Source organism: Mercenaria mercenaria, chromosome 12, assembly GCF_021730395.1.
Source record: "Mercenaria mercenaria strain notata chromosome 12, MADL_Memer_1, whole genome shotgun sequence".
In the NCBI taxonomy this organism is placed as follows: domain Eukaryota; kingdom Metazoa; phylum Mollusca; class Bivalvia; order Venerida; family Veneridae; genus Mercenaria; species Mercenaria mercenaria.
Genome location: NC_069372.1, coordinates 6255478 through 6279114, shown reverse-complemented (window position 1 = coordinate 6279114; position 23637 = coordinate 6255478). Strand labels below are relative to the sequence as shown.

At 36.0% G+C, this 23637-nt stretch overlaps 1 protein-coding gene across 3 annotated transcripts in view; it reads left to right on the top strand.

The window, feature by feature from the left end:
- The window catches only part of LOC123543283 (transport and Golgi organization protein 2 homolog), a 133101-nt gene extending 127073 nt beyond the window's left edge, over positions 1-6028 (top strand). For all 3 annotated transcript variants that reach the window (XM_053519062.1, XM_053519061.1, XM_045317947.2), the window contains 2 exons: positions 2066-2188; positions 3670-6028. In XM_053519062.1, coding sequence (XP_053375037.1) covers positions 2066-2188; positions 3670-3805 — 259 coding nt within the window. In that variant the 3' untranslated portion in view covers positions 3806-6028. The remainder of the gene's footprint in view (positions 1-2065; positions 2189-3669) is intronic.
- The last annotated feature ends 17609 nt before the right edge of the window (positions 6029-23637 follow it).

The following is a 23637-nucleotide window of genomic DNA, read 5'->3' as shown; positions in this document are numbered from 1 at the left end:
CACTAGGCAGAATTAAACCAATCTTCACTGGAATGGTCCTTGGGTGGCCCCTTTTCAAAATTGTTCAAAGAATTGAATTCTATGCAGAACTCTGGTTGCCATGGCAACCAAAATGAAAAAAATAAAAATCTTCTTGTCCAAAACCGCAAGGTGTAGAGCCTTGATATTTGGCATGTGACATTATCTAATGGTCCTCTATGAAGATTGTTCAAATTGTGCCCCTGGGCCGAAAAAAGGCCCCGCCCCGGGGGTCCCAAGTTTTACATAGACTTGTATAGGAAAAAACTTTGAAAAAGACCTAGGCCTTTGATATTTGGTATGAAGTATTGCCTTGTGGTCCTCTATCAAGATTGTTCAAATTATGCCCCTGGAGTGGAAAGAGGCCCTGCCCCGGGGGTCTCAAGTTTTACATAGACTTATATAGGAATTTTTTTTAAAACTAATCTTGCCTGAAACAGCAAGGCCTAGGCTTTTGATATTTGGTCTGTTTCATTGCCTTGTGGTCCTCTATCAAAACTGTTCAAATTATGCCCCTGGGGTGAAAAGAGGCCCTGCCCTGGGGGTCCCAAATTTAACATAGACTTATATAGGAAAAAAAGTCTTCTTTTCTGGAAGTTCAAGCCCTAGGCCTTTGATATTTGGTATGTAGCATTGCCTAGTAGATCTCTAACAACATTGTTCAAATTATGCCCCTGGGGTGAAAAGAGGCCCCGCCCTGGGGGTCACTTCTTTTATGATTTACATAGGAATAAATACTTCAAAATTTATCAGATCTTATTTCCTAGACGGTTTAATTATAATTACCTGATGACCCCAAGCGATTAGGAGTCACTTGACTGTGACCTTGACCTACTGACCTACTTTCTTGTTTTTTAAGATACAGCCTTGAAATTTGGATAGCATGTACAATTTTGCACACCAATCTTAAAACTGACTTTCAGTGACCATGAATATGATCTACTGACCTACTTTCTAATATTTGAGCGTCAGTTTGCCATTTGAAACATGTGGCTCATATTACTCAGGTGAGCGATTCAGGGTCATCATGACCCTTTTGTTTAAGATACAGCCTTGAAATTTAGATGACATGTACAGTTTTGCACACCGGTCTTAAAACTGATTTTCAGTGACCTTGAATGTGACATACTGACCTACTTTCTTGTTTTTTAAGATACAGCTTTGAAATCTGGATGACATGTACAGTTTTGCATGCCGATCTTTAAACAGATTTTCAATGACCATCAGTGTGACCTGTTGACCTACTTTCTTGTTTTCTAAGCTACAGCAAAAGTATTTGGACCACCTGTAATATTTTGTTTTACGGATTTCAAAAGTAATCTTGCATAATCTTTACCTTGACCAACTCTCCTAATTTTCTTGTTTTTAAAGCTTTAGCTAAGAAATTCGTTGAAGCAAACAACTCTACTCAGGTGAGCGATACAGGACCATCATGGCCCTCTTGTTTATAATTGACCGTAGGGAAAAACCAAGACCACTTCTCTGTGGTACAACATAGATGTTACTTTCAAATTTTAGGTGTATTTTAAGGTATCTCTACCTGGTAAGGAGTTTTTTTTTTTTTTGTGGACGAAGAAAAACAAAAGAATTACAATAATTACTACACAACCACAGAATTAAAATTCCATTTGCAAATACAGGTGCTAGTGTATATTTGCTATGACGGGCGTATATTGTGACATTCTGACACTCTTGTTCACAAATGTATGTCCCTTTTTGAACTTGAAAATATTGGTAAAGTTTTGTATGAAAGCAGATATTTCAGTAACCACAGGTGAGAATGAATTGAAACTTCACACACTTGTTCAGTGTGATGACCTTACATGTAGTGAACAGGTTCTGAAACTTCGTTTTACTTTTCAGAAAATTATGCCCTTACGCATTACTTTAATTTTTCTAGTGACAAGGCATTTGAGTAGTCAAGCGTTACTTTCGCTGACAGCTCTTGTTATTTATAATGGCGAAACTTAAACTTGTGAAAAAATTTTCATTTACTATGAAACACAAAATTCTGTTTCATAAAATTTCTATTTCAAATAAATTCCAGATATTTTCCTGATGAAAAATTGGCAGAACAGTATAAAGATGTTGGCCTTGTCACAGAAAGTGATCTCATAACAGAAAGAAGTTGTATGTTTGTTTTCTCTCCACAAGAACAATATGGGACAAGGTACAATGTTTGCAGTCTTGTTTTTAGCTCACCTGAACAATGCTCAGGTGAGTTCTTGTGATCACTCGATGTCTGTCGTCTGTTCACACTTAGATTGTGTATGCAATAGAGGCCGCACTTTTTACTTGATCTTCATGAAATTTGATCAGAATGATTGTCTTGATTAAATCTAGGTCAAATTTGAATATTGGTCATCTGGGTTCAAAAACTAGGTCACTAGGTCAAATCAAACAAAATCCTTGTATATGCAATAGGGGCTGCATTTTACACTGGATCTTCATGAAATTGGATCAGAATGTTTGTCTTGATGAAATTTAATCAAGTCCTAATATAGGTTATTTGGGATCAAAAACTAGGTCACCTGGTCGAATCTAAGAAAAACCTTGTGTATGCAATTGGGGCTGCATTTTTCACTGAATATTCGTGGAATTTGGTCAGAATGTTTGTCTTGATGAAATCTAGGTCAAGTTCGAAAATGGGTCATCTGTGGTAAAAAAGACAGGTCACCCGGTTAAATCAAAGAAAAACTGTGTGTGCAACAGGGGCTGCATTTTTCGCTATGTATTCGTGACATCTGATCAGAATGATCTTCTTGATGAGATTTAGGTCAAATTCTAATATGGGTCATCTGGGGTCAAAAACTAGGTCACCTGGTCAAATCAAAGAAAACCTTTGTGTATGCAATGGGGCTGCATTTTTCATCGGATATTTATGGAATCTGATCAGATTGTCTGTCTTGATGAAATCTAGGTCAAGTTTTAATAAAGGTCATCTTTGGTCAAAAACTAGATCACTCAGTCAGATAAAAAAAACTTGGTGTGTGCAATAGGGGCTGCATTTTTCACTGGATATTCATGAAATTTAATCAGGATAATTGCCACGATGAAGTCTTGGTAAGTTCGATTATGTCCTCTCTGTTTCTTTCTTTAAAAAATACAGAAAACATTAGAGAACAGTTTCTACAGTCACACTTTCAGCAAGATTATTCCAGGCGTTCCTCAGGTGAGCGACCTAGGACCATTTGTACGGTGCCCCTAAAGTGACATGTTATGCACTTTTTTCCACTTAGGTAATGTGAGACTTTTTTTATTTCGTTTAAACGAAATCATTTCGTTTAAACGAAATAAATATCACATTACCTAAGTGGAAAAAAGTGTGTAACATGTCACTTTAGGGGCACCGTACATTTGGTCCTCATGTTTAACCTTCTGCCTCTCCGACCAGTGCAGACGAAGATCAGCCTGCACATCCATGCAGACTAATCTTGGTATGCATTGTCGCTATTCAGTCAGTAAATTTCCAGGGAACACCCCTTGAATAATGAGTGCTACTGTCCAAATTGAATGATGGATCAGTCAGCAGTATTTTACTGTATCTAAAATGGGTAAAAGTGTATCATTAGGTAAGAATTATCTGTTTTAATTAAACAGAAAAATATTGTAGTCATACATGTTACATTATTATTATTGCTTTTTTTTCAGAACAAACACTGTTATACTTGTGGATAAACATGGAAATTGTGACTTTATTGAAAGAACACTTCATACACCAGTGGATGTTGAAAACTTGAAATGGAGCATGATAGAATATCAGTTTAAACTGAACAGTGATTTATGATCATTCTACATAGTGAAGTGAATAATTTGTAGACATTGCATATTATCTAATAGGAATTTTATTGACTCTTTGTGTTCTAATGTTTTATACAATACGACATTTCTTTCAGTAGAACAGTAATTACTGACAACAGGAGGAGAATATTGTCAGTGGAGATGGAGCCAAGGAGGCGGAGCCGAGGCTGTCAGTATATATTTCTTTCAAATGTAGTCGGTATTGCAGTCCTACTAAAAGCAATGTCATATTTGTTTTGTTATAGAAAACAGAAAAAATAGATAGACTTTTTGATATGCAGGTTACACAAATCAGTTTAGAAAATGACTTGGAAAAATAGTTCCAGTCTATTTAACATGTTTAAGGCATTTACATCATGAGCTGATATACCTTAAGAATGCTGAATAATCCCTGGTATTTCTGGCAGTTAAACTGCCCAATACCGGTATATTGAGTGTGTGTTTTACATAAAATAGGTCAAATAACAACAGTAGTTTTGATATAAAATGTAGGGATATCTAACATTGATACAACAGGAGGTTTGCAATGAGGCATAATAGTAACAATTGATGATGACGTTTTTCTTTTTTTAGCTCACTTACTGTGATCGCTCGATGTTCGTCATCCTTCGTCTGTCAACATTTAGCTTGTGCATGCAATAGAGGCTGTATTTTTCAATTGATCTTCATGAACTTTGATAAGGATGATTGCCATGATAAAATCTAGGTTATGTTCGAAAATGGGTCACCTGGGGTCAAAAACTAGGTCACTAGGTCAAATCAAAGAAAAACATTGTGTACGCAATAGGGACTGCATTTTACACCTGATCTTCATGAAATGTGATGAGAATGTTTGTCTGGATGAAATCTAGGATGAGTTCAAATATGGGTCATCTGGGGTCAAAAACTAGGTGACTCGGTCAATTCAAAGAAAAACGTTGTGTACGCAATAGGGGCTGCATTTTACACTGGATTTTCATAAAATTAAGTCAGGATGGTTGCCTTGGTGAAAGCTAGATCAAGTTCGAATATGGGTAATCTGGGGTCAAAAACTAGGTCGCTAGGTCAAATCAAAGAAAAACTCGTGTATGCAATAGGGACTGCATTTTACACAAGATCTTCATGAAGTTTGATCACAATGTTTGTCTGGATGAAATCTAGGTCAAGTTTGAATATGAGTCAATCGGGGTCAAAAAATAGGTCATCCAGTCAAATAAAGAAAACCTTGCATATGAGATTGAGGCTGTATTTTTATCCCCCCCCCCTTCGAAGAAAGAGGGGTATATTGTTTTGCAGATGTCCGCCGGTCGGTCGGTATGTAGACCAATCCGTTTCCAGATGATAACTCAAGAATGCTTGGGCCTAGGATCATGAAAGTTGATAAGATGGTTGGTCATAACCAGCAGATGACCCCTATTGATTTTGAGATCAGTAGGTCAAAGGTCAAGGTCACAGTGACCCAGAAGAGTTAAACGGTTTCCGGATGATAACTCAAGAACGCTTAGGCCTAGGATCATGAAAGTTAATAGGGTGGTTGATCATGACAAGCAGATGACCCATATTGATTTTGAGATCAGTAGATTAAAGGTCAAGGTCACAGTGACCCAGAACAGTCAAACGGTTCCCAGATGATAACTCAAGAACGCTTAGGCCTAGGATCATGAAAGCTGATAGGATGGTTGATCATGACCAGCAGATGACCCCTATAGATTTTGAAATCAGTAGGTCAAAGGTCAAGGTCACAGTGACCCAGAACAGTTAAACGGTTTCCGGATGATAACTCTGTCTGTGACAGGGTGGCCACCGACTCTGGAAAACAGGGAAAACAGGGAAAAAGGCTAGAAAAATTCCCTGATGGAAAAATCAGGGAATTATCAGGGAATTTTTCAAAAATTGAAAGAAAAAATTTTAAAGCCTGTATAATTATGTCTTGGCTACTGGTGGGTTCTCTTCTTCATAATAGTTACATTTATTTTATATAATACAGAATACTATACTTAGCAAATGCACTCACTGTTAGATGATTCTAAAACTGTTATTTATGAACTGTAAGAGATATGTTTTTGTTTCTAAAATGGAGAGAAACTAAAATGGAATTGAGCAACCATTGCCCCAGAGCTCAAATACTAATACATTGTACTTTGATTTTAGGTGTCCGGTCCAGTTTCTCAAGTTCATAGTTGTAATAGTGTATTGATATATCATAACATGCTCTTTGCAGGTGCTTATCTTAGTTTTTATGTATTGTATATGTTGTAGCTTAGTTTTTTAGGGTATTAGTGATCATTTGGCAGAATGCATGCTACTTTTTTGTTTCATAACTAAACATTGTACTGTAGAAAAGTAATATGGTAGTAAATAACACTTAGTTTCATATTAATGGAACTTTATTAATTATAACTGTTAAACTTAAATTTCTTAGAGAATACAATTCCTGTTGAAATGGCAACTTTTAAATGAGTACTTTCTATATTTCATGCAGAATTTCACAAAATGGCATGATATTCAACTTTGGATTTCTTGTGGACTACTTATCTAACCCTGTAGACTTTAGTGCTTCTAGCAAACTAGACTGTAGCTTGCTATGCTTAAAATTTGCAAACGAATAATATAGAGACCGTACCATAGCTCTTCGCATACTTTGATTTTTACAAGTGCACCGGTTACGATAAAAATGTAAACAACGGACTCTGTCTATGAAACTTTGAAATGAATGAATGACAGTCGATCTTAGTCATAATACTGATTGACAGTGAATGCTAATGACTCCATGTGTTGCAGAAAGGTATTTAGTTTGTAACTGTAATTTCCCATCAATTGAAATTCTCTCAAAACTGGTAAAATAATTACTTATATTTGGACAAATCTTATCGTCTCTGCCGTTCGGCAGCTGCAAAAAGGGCAATTATAAAATATTCAGTGTAAGTAATATTTCACTGGTACTACCAGTTAGTAAGTTCATACTCTGAACAACACGTCAGAGAAATTTGGGCAGATTTGACCAATTATGACGTTGGCAGCATTAGATTATATTTTTTCTTTACACAAAAAATGCCGTTAGGTAACAAAGCGAATACGCCGATAATCCGGAGTTCACCGATTATTGTTCCAGTTCACGCAATGTAATCCAGCAATTAAACTGCATAGCTATTAGCTACTGCTGTTATAGGGAAGTGGTAGAGTGTCTGCCTTAGGTGTGAGAGGTCCTGGGTTCGAGTCCCAGTTAGAGCTTAACTATTTAGATTCTGCTAAAGCATAGTTTTTCTGTTAATAGACTGTTCCAGATGTTCTAAATTTTTAGCACACAGTATCATGGATCAGTATTTAGCAATCCAGATCAAAGTTGAATGTTAAATCAGATGCACCCAATTAGAAAATATTGACTATATTATGTCCCTTTGATGTTTATGCTCTCCATGTTCAAGAAGAGTTACATGTCCTTGATCACAAAATTTTCGTTATCATGAAAATATTAAATGCTCATAACTCTGCACTTCTGATTAAAATATTGTCTATATTTCTGTTTTTGAGAAATATATGGACATTTGTCTTCATTTCAAAGCTTTTTAACTTCAAACCTATGATTTGAAAAACTTAGGTACTATCTCTAAATAATAGTTATTACTTTCTCCTTTTTATATTTTAGATTCGCTTGAAAGCATGCTGATGTGTAATACCTAATATATATGTAAAGTAGAACTAACAATACCCTTGAACTTGGTGATCATGGCAACTAATTTTAATGTATCATGGCTTACTAACCCAAACTATAAAGGATGGCTTCAGGAGAGTAAAGGATCTCCAACAACTGCTTTCTGTAAAGTTTGTTACAAGTCATTTGCTTTGAGTAATATGGGGAAAAGGGCATTGGACAGTCATGCAAAGTCAAAGAAACACATAGAATCTGTATCAAGAAAATCTGCTTGTGTTGGATTGTCTGATTTTTTTACTGTTAAACATGAAACTGTTAAAGATGAAGCTAGTGCAAGTAGAATAGTTACTAACCAAGAAGAGTTGAACATTCCTGCCCCTCCAGAAGAAACATTGAACATCCCTACCCCTCCTGCCACTATAAGTAGTGTAGATGATAATGTTAGTACCGGTGATTCTGTTCCTACTGTTGTAGATCCAAAGCCTGCACCAACTCTGTCAAAATGGCTCCAAAGCAAGGAATCAAGAAAGGCTGAAATTTTGTGGATATTGAGGCCTGTGCAAAATCACCATACATTTAGATCAAATGAAAATATTTCTGAATTGTTCAAGAAAATGTTTTGGGATAGCAATATTGCCCAACAGTACAGTTTGGGAAAAACGAAACAAGCCTACTTACTGACTTTCGGACTTGCACCATACTTCAGAGATAATCTGAAGTACCCTGAGAAGTAGTAATTTCTACACTGTAATATTTGATGAAGCATTCAATGATGTTCTGCAGAAGGAACAAATGGACATACATGTACTTATCAAATTTTGGAAGGCTGATCAAGTCGTGACAAGGTATCTTGGGAGTGAATTTTTGGATAGTGGAAAAGCAGAAGACCTGTTGTCAGCTTTAAAGCATGGGCTTATAGAATTAAACATCAGAAACGTATTACACCTTTGAATGGATGGGCCAAATGTTAATCTGAAGCTTCATAGGTTGTTTGTGGAAGACAGGAAAAAATTAGACAGATTTATTAGATATTGGGACTTGCAGTCTGCATGTTATCCCTGCTGCTTTACAAACTGGGATGAAGAAAAGTGGCTGGTACATAGAGCAAGTATTGAAAAGTCTATGGTATCTGTTTCATGATACCTACCAGAGAAGAGCCACATACACTGACATCACAAATTCAACTGTGTTTCCTTTGAAGTTCTGTGCTACTAGATGGGTTGAAGATGTGGCTAAAAGAGCACTTGAAATTTGGCCAAATATTGTTAAGTATGTGGCAGCCATATTGAAGAAAAAGAAATCAGAAATCCCAACTTGTTCTTCTTTCCAGGTTGTTCGAGAGGCAGTGTCAGATAAGTTAATTGTAGCAAAGTTGGAATTCTTCCAGTTCATAGCCGAGAAGATGAAGCCAGTTCTAGCAAAATATCAGACAGACAAACCTCTGATTGTTTACCTACGGACAGACATTTCAGAATTGCTATATAGTCTGGTGGAGTTGTTTCTTATGGATGAAGTACTTGAACAAAACAGAACTGGTTACAAACTTGCTGGTCTGGATATGGATAACAAGGACAACATTATGCATTCAAAGAATGTTAACATTGGTAATGGTGCAAGACTGACAATTAACACAGGAGAATTTAGTGACCTTCAAAAACTGGAGTTCAGAAGCAGCAGCCGGCAGTCAATTTGTGCTGTTGTATCTAAGATACAGGAAAGATGCCCTTTAAAGTATGCATTTTTGAGGGCCTTCATGTGTCTCGATCCAGTCTACATTGCAAATACCTCTTCAGCATCTGTAGCAACAACATTTAAGGCCATCACTACCAAATTAGTGGATTCCAAGCGCTGCTCTGTAGCGGTATGTGATGCATCTGAAGAGCAGTACAGAAAATTTGCTAGATATGAAAAGGAAAAATTGTCCCATTTTGACCCTAAGACACAAAGATTAGATGAATTCTACTATGAACTGTTAACTGATAGACCTGAGTTTACGGAGCTTTGGACAGTGGTACAGTTGATTTTACTTCTTTCACATGGTCAAGCCCCTGTAGAACGTAGCTTCTCAGTAAATGATAATATACTAACAACCAATATGAAGAAGGAAACTTTGTGTGCTCTTAAAACAGTTCATGACGCTTTAAAATCTCAAGATGGGAAGATTCATGAGTTTGAAGTCCCTGATCAGATGCTGCAGTACTGCAGAAAGGCTAAAGCCAAGTACAACCAATACTTGATAAACGTACAGTCTGAGAAACAAAAAGAGGCAGAAAAGAGAAAATCATCTGAAAATGTAGATCGATATGTTGAAGCTAAAAAGAAGCTTAAGTTATTGGAAGATGGGGCGAACAGTTGCCTAAGAGAGGCTGATAAAAAAAACCAAAGACTCTTTGAAGAAGCATGATTTTAGTCTGCTAGCTCAGTCAGTGATAAGGGACAAGGGGTGCTAAAGAAAGAAGTTGCAACGCAAGCAGAAGTTGTTACACAACTAAAATCTAAAATGAATGAGTGACAGTACATTACTGACATTAACAAAATGTATACCAACATTTGAATCATGTATTAGAAGTACCTGTGTATTGGTAGTAGTTGCTTGTTAGACTTTTGCTAGTTATTAACAAACATTAACATTAGACTTGAATAGCATAATTATGAAATGTATTTTTGATACCATAAAATTAGCAACTTCATGAGAAAACCCTTTGGCTTTGAAACCAGTAATGGAATCAAGACTAGCCTGTACATTCTGTGTAGTCTGATCAGGATCCAAGTTGTTTGTGCACATTAACTACAACAGCCATAGGCCTATAAAGTTAAAATAAACAGGATGGTTCCTTATCAGAGTACAGGTTTTTTAATCCATACTGGCCACAAAGTCATTATGCTGGTGTCCCATGTCATGACTTGAGTTTTAAACTGTTTACCAGATAGATGAATGCAAGGAGGTGTTGACAGTTGTATGCTAATTTAGTGGACTACTTCATTTTCGAAGAAACTTTTATGTCAAATCTTGAAGACCATTTGTCTAGATTTAATATTTATAAGTTAAAAGTTAAAACTGCAGGAAAAGTTATTTCTCACTGACTCATAATAGAAACTAAAGTGCTGGATTGTTTATGTGTAACATTCTGTTTTGATTTACATAATTGTACTAACATTAATAGTGTGAAAACTACTGGTAGTTTTGTGAGTATAGCTCGTTAGAAACCCGAATGGCTAGAATGTTTGTGATGTAGAACATTGAAAATGTTTAGAAAGTTATATATTTGTAATGCTTAAAGGCTTATTTGTAATCTTCTGCTTTTATATGCAGTATGATTATTAAGAGTGTAGTGTCTTTGTGGCATTGTAAAGGAGAATGTTAAAAATCAGGTTCAGTTCATTTACATTAAAACATGACAACTGATTAAAGCTGTAATCACATTGTTAATTTGAATAATCAATGGCATAGACAATAAAAGACACTGGAATTAGTATCACAACAAGTTACAAAATAAATAATGGTATGTACATGTATGTGAAATGTAAGTCACTGCTGCTGAAGTATTGAAGTTTTCTTTTTTGAGTTGTTACTTACCATGCTTACTACTCTTACTGAAGTTGCTCAATGAGATCTTAAATTACCTATATAACTGATTATTCAAACAGGATTCTGAAAATAAAATGAATAATGAATATATTTTCAAAATATAATAAATAGATATAATTTCATATGTATATAGAACAGATGTAAAATAAACAACTTTATTGGTGGAGAAGGTATGGCTAGAAGGGGAGGATGGAGGCCATAATATTACTACATTTATATTGACAATTGTTGCTACGCCGAACAAAGTATTAGGGAAACTGACTATCCTGTCAGGGAAAATTCAGGGAATTATCAGGGAAATTTACTTCAGATTTTTGGTGGCCACCCAAAGTATCAGGGAAACTGACTATCCTGTCAAGGAAAATTCAGGGAATAATCAGGGAAATTTACTTCAGATTTTTGGTGGCCACCCAAAGTATCAGGGAAACTGACTATCCTGTCAGGGAAAATTCAGGGAATTATCAGGGAAATTTACTTCAGATTTTTGGTGGCCACCCTGAACTGTTTCTCAAGAATACTTTGGCCTAGGATCATGAAAGTTGATAGTGAGGTTGTTCATGACCAGCAGATGACCCCTATTGATTTTGAGATCAGTAAGTCAGTGGTCAAGGTCACAGTGACCAGGAACAGTTAAACGGTTTCCGGATGATAACTCAAGAACGCTTGGGACTAGGATCACAAAAGTTGATAGGGAGGTTGGTCATGCCTAGCAGATTACCCATACTGGTTTTGAGGTCAGTAGGCCAAAGGTCAAGGTCACATTGACCAGGAACAGTTAAACGGTTTCTGGATGATAACTCAAGAACGCTTGGGCCTAGGATAACGAAACTTAATAGGGAGGTAAATCATGACCAGTCGATGACCCCTATTGATTTTGAGATCAATAGGTCAAAGGTCAAGGTCACTTTGGCCAAGCACAGTGCCCAAATAATTTCTGTTCCTTGTGCAATTACTGAATGCATCAATGGGGGTGGAGGGGGGGGGGGGCATTTCGTGTTCTACGAGCTCTTATTCAATTGATCTTCATGAAATTTGGTCAGAATAATTGCTTTGATGAAATCTAGGTCAAGTTCGAATACGGGTCATCTGGGGTCAAAAACTAGGTCACTATGTCAAATCAAAGAAAAATCTTGTGTATGCAATAAGGGACTGCATTTTACACCGGACCTTCATGAATTTTGATCAGAATGTTTGTCTGGATGAAATCTAGGTCAAGTTCAAATATTGGTCATCTGGGATCAAAAACTAGGTGACTCGGTCAAATCTAAGAAAAACCTTGTGAACTGAACGCAATAGGGGCTGCATTTTACACAGGATATTCATAAAATTTGATCAGAATGTTTGTCTGGATAAAATCTAGGTCAAGTTTGAATATGGGTCATGTTGGATCAAAATCTAGGTCACGCAGTTAAATCAAAGAAAAACCTTGTGTATGCAATAGTGGTTGTATTTTACACTGGAAATTCATGAAATTTGATCAGAATGTTTGTCTTGATGAAATCTAGGTCTTGTTTATATAGGGGTCATCTGGGGTCAAAAACTAGGTCACCCAGTAAAATCAAAGAAAAACTTTGTGACTGCAATAGGGGCTACATTTTAGGCAGGATGTTCATGAAATTTGATGAAAATGTTTGCTTTGATGAAATTTAGGTCAAGTTTAAGTATGGGTCATGTTGGGTCAAAAACTAGGTCACCTGGTCAAATCAAAGAAATACCTTGCCTATGCAAAAGGGGTCGCATTTTAAGCAGGATATTCATTAAATTTGATCAAGCTGTTCTCGGAGAGCGACCTAGGACCATTTGGTCCTCTTGTTTTTAAATTTAATGCTTTAAAATGAATGATTTTGTTAGATATACAGTAAAGTACAGCTTACATATTTTTATATTTGTTCTCTTATCATTTTCCTCATCTGTGATAAACTTGCACAATCATGCTGTATTGCTTGTGATAAACTTGCACAATTATGCTGTATTGCTTGTGATAAACTTGTACAATTATGCTGTATTGCTTGTGATAAACTTGTACAATTATGAATTATGTTGTTATGAATTATTGTCAGCGCACATGAACATATTTTGTTAAATTAAATAAATACACAGATTATTGGAAAACTTTTTATTACTTTTTGTTATCACCCACTTAAGGTGGACGGATGTGCATATGGTGTTGTCCATCCGGCTGTGCATTTGTCCGTGTGTTAGTCTTTACTAAGTTGAAAATGCAGAATTTTAGCTAGTATCACCAAACCTCACATAACTATTGATAAGCACATGGCCTTTGCTTCCATATAGTATTATCCCCCATGAGATTTTTTTGCCTTGAATTGGTAAACATTAGGGATTTTTAAAATTTTAACTGTGTCTAAGAAATATATTGATGGATATTCATGAAACTTTACACAAATGTAGATGACTATAAGGCAGTGGAGCATGTGTAACTTTCGTCGGGATCACTTCAGTAACTTATTGCCCTTAAATTGTTTTACAATCCATAAAATTATAACAACAAAGTAATCCATTGATGAATCTTCATGAAATTTCACACAAAAATAGATCACTGTAGGGTGATGGTGCTTGCACATCTTTCATCAGGATCTCTTGAGTACCTGCAGAATTATTGCCTTTAACTGTTTAATAATACATAGGTATATCCTGAAATTAAATACTTTTCAAAATTCATTTTTAATAGGTGATATCTCGGTGTCGACATACAGTCTGACCTTACATGGAAAAGCCACGTCGACAGAGTATCTAAAAAGGCAACGAACAAGCTTGGCTTCCTTCGACGTAATCTACATAAGATCAGTCGGGAAACAAAGACAGAAGCCTACATCAGTCTTGTACGTTCCACCCTCGAATACTGCTCGACTGTCTGGAACCCACACCAGAAAGTTTTGACAAGGAAGATAGAAATGGTACAACGGAGGGCTGCTCGCTTTACAACAAACCGGTACCATAACACCAGCAGTGTGTCCGATATGTTGGAAGAGCTGAAGTGGGAAACTCTGGAATCACGTTGCTGCAAACATCAAGTCACTATGTTCTACAAGATAGCTCACTATCTTGTAGCCATAGACCATGAAGACTACCTTACACCAGCGAAGGTCCTGCCCAGATCCTCACACAGCAACAGATATCTACCATATCGAACATTAACTGACTGCTACAAGTACAACTTTTTTCCCAGGAGTATCCTTACATGGAACTCTCTGCCAACAACAGTTGCTGAGGCCCCCTCTTTGGTATCGTTTAAGAGAGGGCTATCAAACCTGACCTTCTAAGGGGACTCTGTCCAAGCTACAAAGTAGCTCCAAATGAGGGACTTGAGCTATGTCGGCGGGGCTCCGCGCCCCGGTACCGCCACGGAAGTCGAGCTGGTCATTTTCTGATGGTGTGAAAGTAGCTGGTCAACACTTCTACACTTGTTTCTATCTTTTTCTTAGCACCATACATCCTTAGACCGATCTGCTTCTTACTTTAGGTCAGAGACCACCAATTCAAAAATGTACAGGGAACTTACTGGGAATGAGGTAAGTGTATACCTGGGAATAAGGTAACGTCTGTTTGTTCTGATTGGTCAGTCATGTAAACAAACCCAGGAAGTGATTATTTTTTCAAAATTGATATTTTTTTCACTGCATTTACAGTATTTTATTATACATTTTGACAATTTGCTACATTTTATGTGTATTGAAAAAAAAGTTTTATCAAACGAATTTCTCCCGCCATGTCAATGATGTAAACAGGGGGGTCATCTCCGTAGACATACGAAGACGCACTCTACAGTCAGGAAATCGGACGCACCATACAGTTATAGGCGGTCCGTAGTATGTAGGTGGAGCGATGATATTATGATAAAGTTGTCAGCGTTTAAGCGCGGTGGCAACCAAAGGCTAGAAACGACAAATACGTTTAAATCATTAAGTACATTGAAAGCACTCATCGATGATATTTAAATCGAAAATAATGTTAATTTAAAGGCACTTGTAAACTATTGTACATGTTCATTGTTGTACTTAAATTAATACGAACCAGGGCGTTAAATTAATTACCGTAATAGATCTACCAAAAGTTTTTTTATAGATAATAGAAATCTAGATCTATCTAAATTGAAATAGATCTAGATGATATATAAAGCTTTAGAAATTTTTTTATTTTATTTTTTTTTTTTTTTTGGGGGGGGGGGGGGGGGGGTAATTTTTAAATGGAGCCAGAAAACGATACTTTGGCGGTCCATATAATTATAGTAAAATGTATAATAAAGCTATTGAACATAGGCATTTATGAGAACAGGGGTGGGAGCAGAGTGCGAGGAGGTTTGCCTTCTCATATAATGATAGTGCGGGAGCTAGACAGCCCGTGCTTAACCCCCACCACCCAAACTTTAGAGCAAAAAGAAAAAAGGAAAAAAAAAAAAACAAAAACACCCCTAATTTTCTCAGTAGATAAAGGGGGAAAGCCCATTTTATAGATCATTTAAATATTTAAATATACTGCAATACTGCTAAGGATTTAATGAAAATTAGCGGAAGAAGATTGTTTTTGTTTTTCTGTTGTTTCTTTTTATCTTATTTTATTTTATTATTACCCTTTATTTGAGGGCGTGCGTAGGGGGGGGGGGGGGGGGGTCAACAAAAGTAATGATGAACGTATTTAATTGATTAAGCCTGCTCTACATGGAATATTCCTCTTAAAACATGCTTAATGTGCCAACTGACTCAGATATGTAGAGACCGTACCATAGCTCTTCGCATACTTTGATTTTTCAAACTAAAGTGATTTTTACAGGTGCACCGGTTACGATAAAAATGTAAACAACGGACTCTGTAGAGATAGTACCCAAGTTTTTCAAATCATAGGTTTGAAGTTAAAAAGCTTTGAAATGAAGACAAATGTCCATATATTTCTCAAAAACAGAAATATAGACAATATTTTAACCAGAAGTGCGGAGTTATGAGCATTTAATATTTTCATGTTAACGAAAATTCTGTGATCAAGGAAATGTAACTCTTCTTGAACATGGAGAGTATAAACATCAAAGGGACATAATATAGTCAATATTTTCTAATTGGGTGCATCTGATTTAACATTCAGCTTTGATCTGGATTGCTTAATACTGATCCATCATACTGTGTGCTAAAAATTTAGAACATCTGGAACAGTCTATTAACAGCAAAACTATGCTTTAGCAGAATCTAAATAGTTAAGCTCTAACTGGGACTCGAACCCAGGACCTCTCACACCTAAGGCAGACACTTTACCACTTCACTATAACAGCAGTAGCTAATAGCTATGCAGTTTAATTGCTGGATTACATTGCGTGAACTGGAACAATAATCAGTGAACTCCGGATTATCGGCGTATTCGCTTTGTTACCTAACGGCAATTTTTGTGTAAAGAAAAAATATAATCTAATGCTGCCAACGTCATAATCGGTCAAATCTGCCCAAATTTCTCTGACGTGTTGTTCAGAGTATGAACTTACTAACTGGTAGTACCAGTGAAATATTACTTACATTGAATCTTTTATAATTGCCCTTTTTGCAGCTGTCTAACGGCAAAGACGGTGAGTTTTGGCCAAATATAAGTAATTATTTTACCAGTTCTGAGAGGATTTCAATTGATGGGAAATTACAGTTACAAACTAAATACCTTTCTGCAACACATGGAGTCATTAGCATTCACTGTCAATCAGTATTATGACTAAGATCGACTGTCATTCATTCATTTCAAAGTTTCATAGACAGAGTCTAGAGACCGTACCATAGCTCTTCGCATACTTTGATTTTTCAAACTAAAGTGATTTTTACAGGTGCACCGGTTACGATAAAAATGTAAACAACGGACTCTGTCTATGAAACTTTGAAATGAATGAATGACAGTCGATCTTAGTCATAATACTGATTGACAGTGAATGCTAATGACTCCATGTGTTGCAGAAAGGTATTTAGTTTGTAACTGTAATTTCCCATCAATTGAAATCCTCTCAGAACTGGTAAAATAATTACTTATATTTGGCCAAAACTCACCGTCTTTGCCGTTAGACAGCTGCAAAAAGGGCAATTATAAAAGATTCAATGTAAGTAATATTTCACTGGTACTACCAGTTAGTAAGTTCATACTCTGAACAACACGTCAGAGAAATTTGGGCAGATTTGACCGATTATGACGTTGGCAGCATTAGATTATATTTTTTCTTTACACAAAAATTGCCGTTAGGTAACAAAGCGAATACGCCGATAATCCGGAGTTCACTGATTATTGTTCCAGTTCACGCAATGTAATCCAGCAATTAAACTGCATAGCTATTAGCTACTGCTGTTATAGTGAAGTGGTAAAGTGTCTGCCTTAGGTGTGAGAGGTCCTGGGTTCGAGTCCCAGTTAGAGCTTAACTATTTAGATTCTGCTAAAGCATAGTTTTGCTGTTAATAGACTGTTCCCGATGTTCTAAATTTTTAGCACACAGTATGATGGATCAGTATTAAGCAATCCAGATCAAAGCTGAATGTTAAATCAGATGCACCCAATTAGAAAATATTGACTATATTATGTCCCTTTGATGTTTATACTCTCCATGTTCAAGAAGAGTTACATTTCCTTGATCACAGAATTTTCGTTAACATGAAAATATTAAATGCTCATAACTCCGCACTTCTGGTTAAAATATTGTCTATATTTCTGTTTTTGAGAAATATATGGACATTTGTCTTCATTTCAAAGCTTTTTAACTTCAAACCTATGATTTGAAAAACTTGGGTACTATCTCTACTTTATGTATAAACTGAGTGTGAAGTGCGTCCGCAGCTGTTATATGTTGTAGCTTTCTTACAGAGATGCCTTATGTATAAACTGACTGTAAAGCGCGTCCGCGGCTGTTATAGAGGTATAAACTGACTGTGAAGTGCGTCCGCAGCTGTTATAGATATATAAACTGACTGTGAGGTGCGTCCGCAGCTGTTATAGGTTGCAGTCTGCTTATAGAGATGCCTTATGTATAAACTGACTGTGAGATGCGTCCGCAGCTGTTATAGATGTATAAACTGACTGTAAAGTGCGTCCGCGACTGTTATAGATGTATAAACTGACTGTGAAGTGCGTCCGCAGTTGTTATAGATATATAAACTGACTGTGAGGTGCGTCCGCAGCTGTTATAGGTTGCAGTCTTCTTAAAGGATGCCTTCTGTATAAACTGACTGTGAGGTGCGTCCGCAGCTGTTATAGGTTGCAGTCTTCTTACAGAGATGCCTTATGTATAAACTGTGAGATGCGTCCGCAGCTGTTATATTATGCAGTTTTCTTTAAGTTTGCCTAATGTATAAACTGACTTAGGGATCCATCCTCTTCTGCAATGACTATATCTCTTTAAAACATCTCCTTATGTTTAAACTGACTGTAAGGGACGTCCACAGCTCTTATAGTGTGCAGTCTACTTACATGGATGCCTTATGTATATATTTACTCAAGGATCCGTCCTCCATTTCTACAATGTATATTCCTCTTTAATATATGCTTAATGTATAACCTGACTCTGAGGTGCGTCCGCAGCTGTTATAGTAGACCTTTACAACGGACACGGAGATGTAAATATAAATGTAAACGTACTCTGTGCTTTGGTAAAAAACCGGGGGATTTCTCAAAACATAAAATTCGAAACTAATCAATTTCAATAAACAACAGCGTCGCAAATAAAGTCACAAATTGGGTCTTTATATAAGCATGTTATATACCATGTTTGGTGGATAATTATTATGTCCCTTAAGTTGTTGGCCGATTACTGTTTTTCGTCTATTTCTATTAAATACCTCGATCAGCCCCAAATACAGTCTAAGCCTTTCTACCCTAGTAAGCTTCGTGGTGATATTTCAGTCTTATAGCGAGTTATTGTACTGATATTTTTTTCTGTTTTAAATATTACTATTTCAGTGTTAATATCACACCATCATTATATCATACTGTATTTAAGTCAATTTGACTGAATAACCTTCTTAACTGAATAAACTTCTATCCTGTTCTATTCAAATTATTGGCGACCTTGACATTGACTTCGGCGGTCCCACTAGCTTCTACAGAAGCTTGCTATCAACAGAGTTTGGCGACAATTCGTGTACTTCAGCTATAAACTGGAAACCATCTGTTTTGCTCGATGATCCCATTACTGAATTATTTTTCTTCTATATTAGTATTATATTTTGACCTTGGCAGTATTTACCCTAATGCCATCAACACTGCTAAAACAAAGTAAAGTTCCGATCGAGATTTTAACCACAAATCTTCAAAATTCCTATATGTGAAATGTACCCTGGACCAGCGCCTAAGACCGCTGTACACACTGGAGTCTTTCAAGTACAGCACATTTAGATTGAACCTTCTGGCTGCAAACACAATTCGAGTCTTGGTTTTTCTTGAAGCTACCTGTAGGCAAGGTTTAATTCTAATATAAATTCATTGAGAGGACACATTAAAAAAGATGTTTTTAGCAATATTGATCTTGACATTGAATCTAGCGCCCCAAACACTATCCCAAAATAGTTCTCCAAATACATTTGCTATATACTATTAATCTTGGAAATTTGCCAGTCTGAAAAGTTGTTGACCAGAACTAACTTGCCCCCAATGTAGTTATAACCAGGCAATTTCTGTTTCGGGACTTTTTCTGAATTCTTGTACGACATGCAACTTTTCTTGGATAAACGTAGTTTCAGTTAAGTGTATTTTAATGTGTAAAAAGAGCTTATTGGAATGCAAGAAAGAGGATTAAATCAAAATTGAGATATTTGTACCATTTTATAACTAAGACTATCAGTAATAACGTCACAAGATTTTATAAAAAGTGAATTGTCCATAGAACACATATAGTACTGCTTTCCTATTAGAGATTAGAGCCACAAACACACGCTGAAATTTATGAAAACTTTGGACTAGTTTGCTAAAACGTTATGATTTCTAATTATATTGTAATTATAAGAACGTGGAAGAAACACTTGCCTTATTTATGTAAAGATAAAATGCTCGTCACGAGCCTCGCGTTTTATTATGTTAATTAACTAGTTGAATAAATTCAGTAAAAGAACTCACTTATGTAAGATCATCAATTTATTTCGCCAACATCCGTAAAATTCAAGTATTAAGATTAATAATTCACTCAAATGAATATTTATCAAAATTATGTAAATCTGTATTACGCTGAAAGAATGTTTAGAATTTGAAATTTCCACCGTTTCTTTGAAATCAATGATAAATCGAATGAAAAGTTGATTGCTTACATGCATTCTTAAAAGTTTGAGATTTTAAGCATGCAGTGTAGTTTATAAAACTACTTTATAGTTCAACCATCGTTTTTATCCAATGACAAGCGAGGGATTTTCAAAAAAGTAACCAACTTATTTTCATAATGTTTCAAAACTGAAGAATCTGATCCACTTAATCATGAAGTAGTTCAAAATTAATGAGTATTCATTGTTCCGCCTATTATGGATTTCCCACATTCTAGGAGGCGGAGCAATTACCAAAGCAGGGACTGCATACAAGTAATGTGTCTATAATAAACGGACCAAATAGATAAATGAGCTGCGCCATGTGAAAACCAACATAGTGGGTTTGCGACCAGCATTGATCCAGACCAGCCTGCGCATCCGACACAGTCTGGTCAGGATCCATGCTGTTCGCTAACAGTTTCTCTAATTACAATAGGCTTTGAAAGCGAACAGCATGGATCCTGACCAGACGTCTGGCGCGGCTCAAATATTTTAATGCAAGCTGTAGTTTGACCTTTCTGCACCTTCACTACCTCTACTGGTCTAAAAATAAACCAGGGTGCACTTAAATTCTACTTTGTCTTGTTTTATTTATACATGTAGTTGCTTGAATTGTACTGTTAGATCATTACGAGTTAAACCTGCATATTATATTTCCATTAAATAAGAATATAAAATTGTGTTCCACAAAGTACTCGATAAGACTGATGTATTTATGATATAAACTAAATTAAAATCAGCACTGGATCAACCGCTGTTTTGCTTGGCACTAAAATGACCTTGTATAAAGTTGTAGTAAACATGTACTTCTCCACCATGAGTGAAGATAAGACTAGCCAATGAATTAACAGAAGGCGTGGTTAGTTTACTTCAGAGAGAGCTTTTTGCAGTTTTGACCTGAAATGGGGCGTTAAACTATAAGCCGGTTATAGATCACTTATTGAACTTCTAAATGCATTAAGTTTTGCCTTCACTACGCTACGCTCCGTTTCGGCAAACTTAATTGCATTAGAAGTTCAATAAATGATCTATAACCTATACATAGAGTGTATGTTTCATTAGATTTGGTAATACATGACACATCGCTGTAGCTATCAAACTACGGAGACCTACGCATATATTTTCTAATTAATGTTAATCTGAAAGCGACACATGATAAGTGCAGTACATTAGTACTTACAACATATTTCATTTATGACTAAGTTATGTTCAAAATGTTGAATTACATTTTACTCGTCCAAAATACCTCTTACCGCCAAACTGTGTAGATCTAATCATGTTACGAATCTTCAGGGACTATATCTACCGGATAGACTCTCGTCTCTTATTAAAATTCAATAAAGAAATTGTCAAGATAGTTTCCATAAGATATAAGACATAAGTCTCCAAACGTCAAAGTGTTGTTGTTAAAAAAAACACCCTTAAATAAATAAAAAATCATTTTAGACTCTAGTAAGATATTTAGTTTCTTAAAAAAAGGAATGCTGACAAGATGTCAGACCTTCGTAAAACACTCCGTATTTGCGAGCGGTGAACTTTACAAATTTTGTTATGTGATAGAGATAACTCTAGGAACCTTCCACTTGGCCATGTAAATATAATGGAAAGTTTTTCCATTGCGGATTTTTCTTCTTTTCATGTTGTTATTGTTACTGTTTTCTTTTTTATAATTATTATTATAGTTCAACCATCGTTTTTATCCAATGACAAGCGAGGGATTTTCAAAAAAGTAACCAATTTATTTTCATAATGTTTCATAACTGAAGAATCTGATCCACTTAATCATGAAGTAGTTCAAAATTAATGAGTATTCATTGTTCCGCCTATTATGGATTTCCCACATTCTAGGAGGCGGAGCAATTACCAAAGCAGGGACTGCATACAAGTAATGTGTCTATAATAAACGGACCAATTAGATAAATGAGCTGCGCCATGTGAAAACCAACATAGTGGGTTTGCGACCAGCATTGATCCAGACCAGCCTGCGCATCCGCACAGTCTGGTCAGGATCCATGCTGTTCGCTAACAGTTTCTCTAATACCAATAGGCTTTGAAAGCGAACAGCATGGATCCTGACCAGACGTCTGGCGCGGCTCAAATATTTTAATGCAAGCTGTAGTTTGACCTTTCTGCACCTTCACTACCTCTACTGGTCTAAAAATAAACCAGGGTGCACTTAAATTCTACTTTGTCTTGTTTTATTTATACATGTAGTTGCTTGAATTGTACTGTTAGATCATTACGAGTTAAACCTGCATATTATATTTCCATTAAATAAGAATATAAAATTGTGTTCCACAAAGTACTCGATAAGACTGATGTATTTATGATATAAACTAAATTAAAATCAGCACTGGATCAACCGCTGTTTTGCTTGGCACTAAAATGACCTTGTACAGTTATAGGACAAGGGGTAGCTGGAGAATCAATTTTGATTTGGAACTTTCAGGCTTGTTGTCTTGTCAGCATGATGTCCCATTAAGAATCAGATAATGTGAATTAATGACACTGACCAATTTGATAAGCTTGAAATCTGTTCTAATGGTGGTTTGAGAATTTTAGAACATGTTTAATGATTGTAAAACTTTAGTCAATTTTAAATTTTGTGTCTCACAACAAGAATGAATGTGATAACTCAATAGTTGTTTTATTTTGAGATGTGTTTTATTAAAAATCTGTATTGAAACTGTTTTAACGAAATCAAGAATAAACAATATAATCATTTTATATTGTAGCGTGTGATAAAATATAATTTACATTGTAAATGGCAATGTTTTATAATACTATAATATGAATGCAACTTTGAATTACAAGACCTAAAGCTTGAAATTTATAATTCAGGGGTGTAGTTCGGCTAAAATGGAATTGTAGGCCACTGCCAAAGGAGGGTATGGCATGCTTCCACAGAAATGTTCACATTATAGATGCAAAATGGTGCTTTTTGGTTTATATCTGGACTTTTATGTTTTTCATTTTTCAAAATGAAGTGTAGACCCTGGATAGCTATTGTACAATTTAGAATGTACATCAGTGTCAAAGGTGTAGCTGGACCGTTATGGAAGTAAAAGTCACTGTTCTAAGGGTGATAGGGGGGATGTTTCCCCAGAAAAAAATGCATTCCAAATAAAACATGATGCGTTTTAGCGAAATTCATAATTCAAGGGCTTTGCTAAGCTAAAATGGAAGTATATGCCTCTTGGGCATGCTCCCACATAAAAATTGCACAAATTAGATGCAAAATGGTGTATTTTAGCAAAATTCATAATTCCGGATTTTAGCAAGGCCAAAATGGAAGTGTAGGCCACTGTCCTAGGGGGTGACCGGGTCAGGAAAAATTGCACATT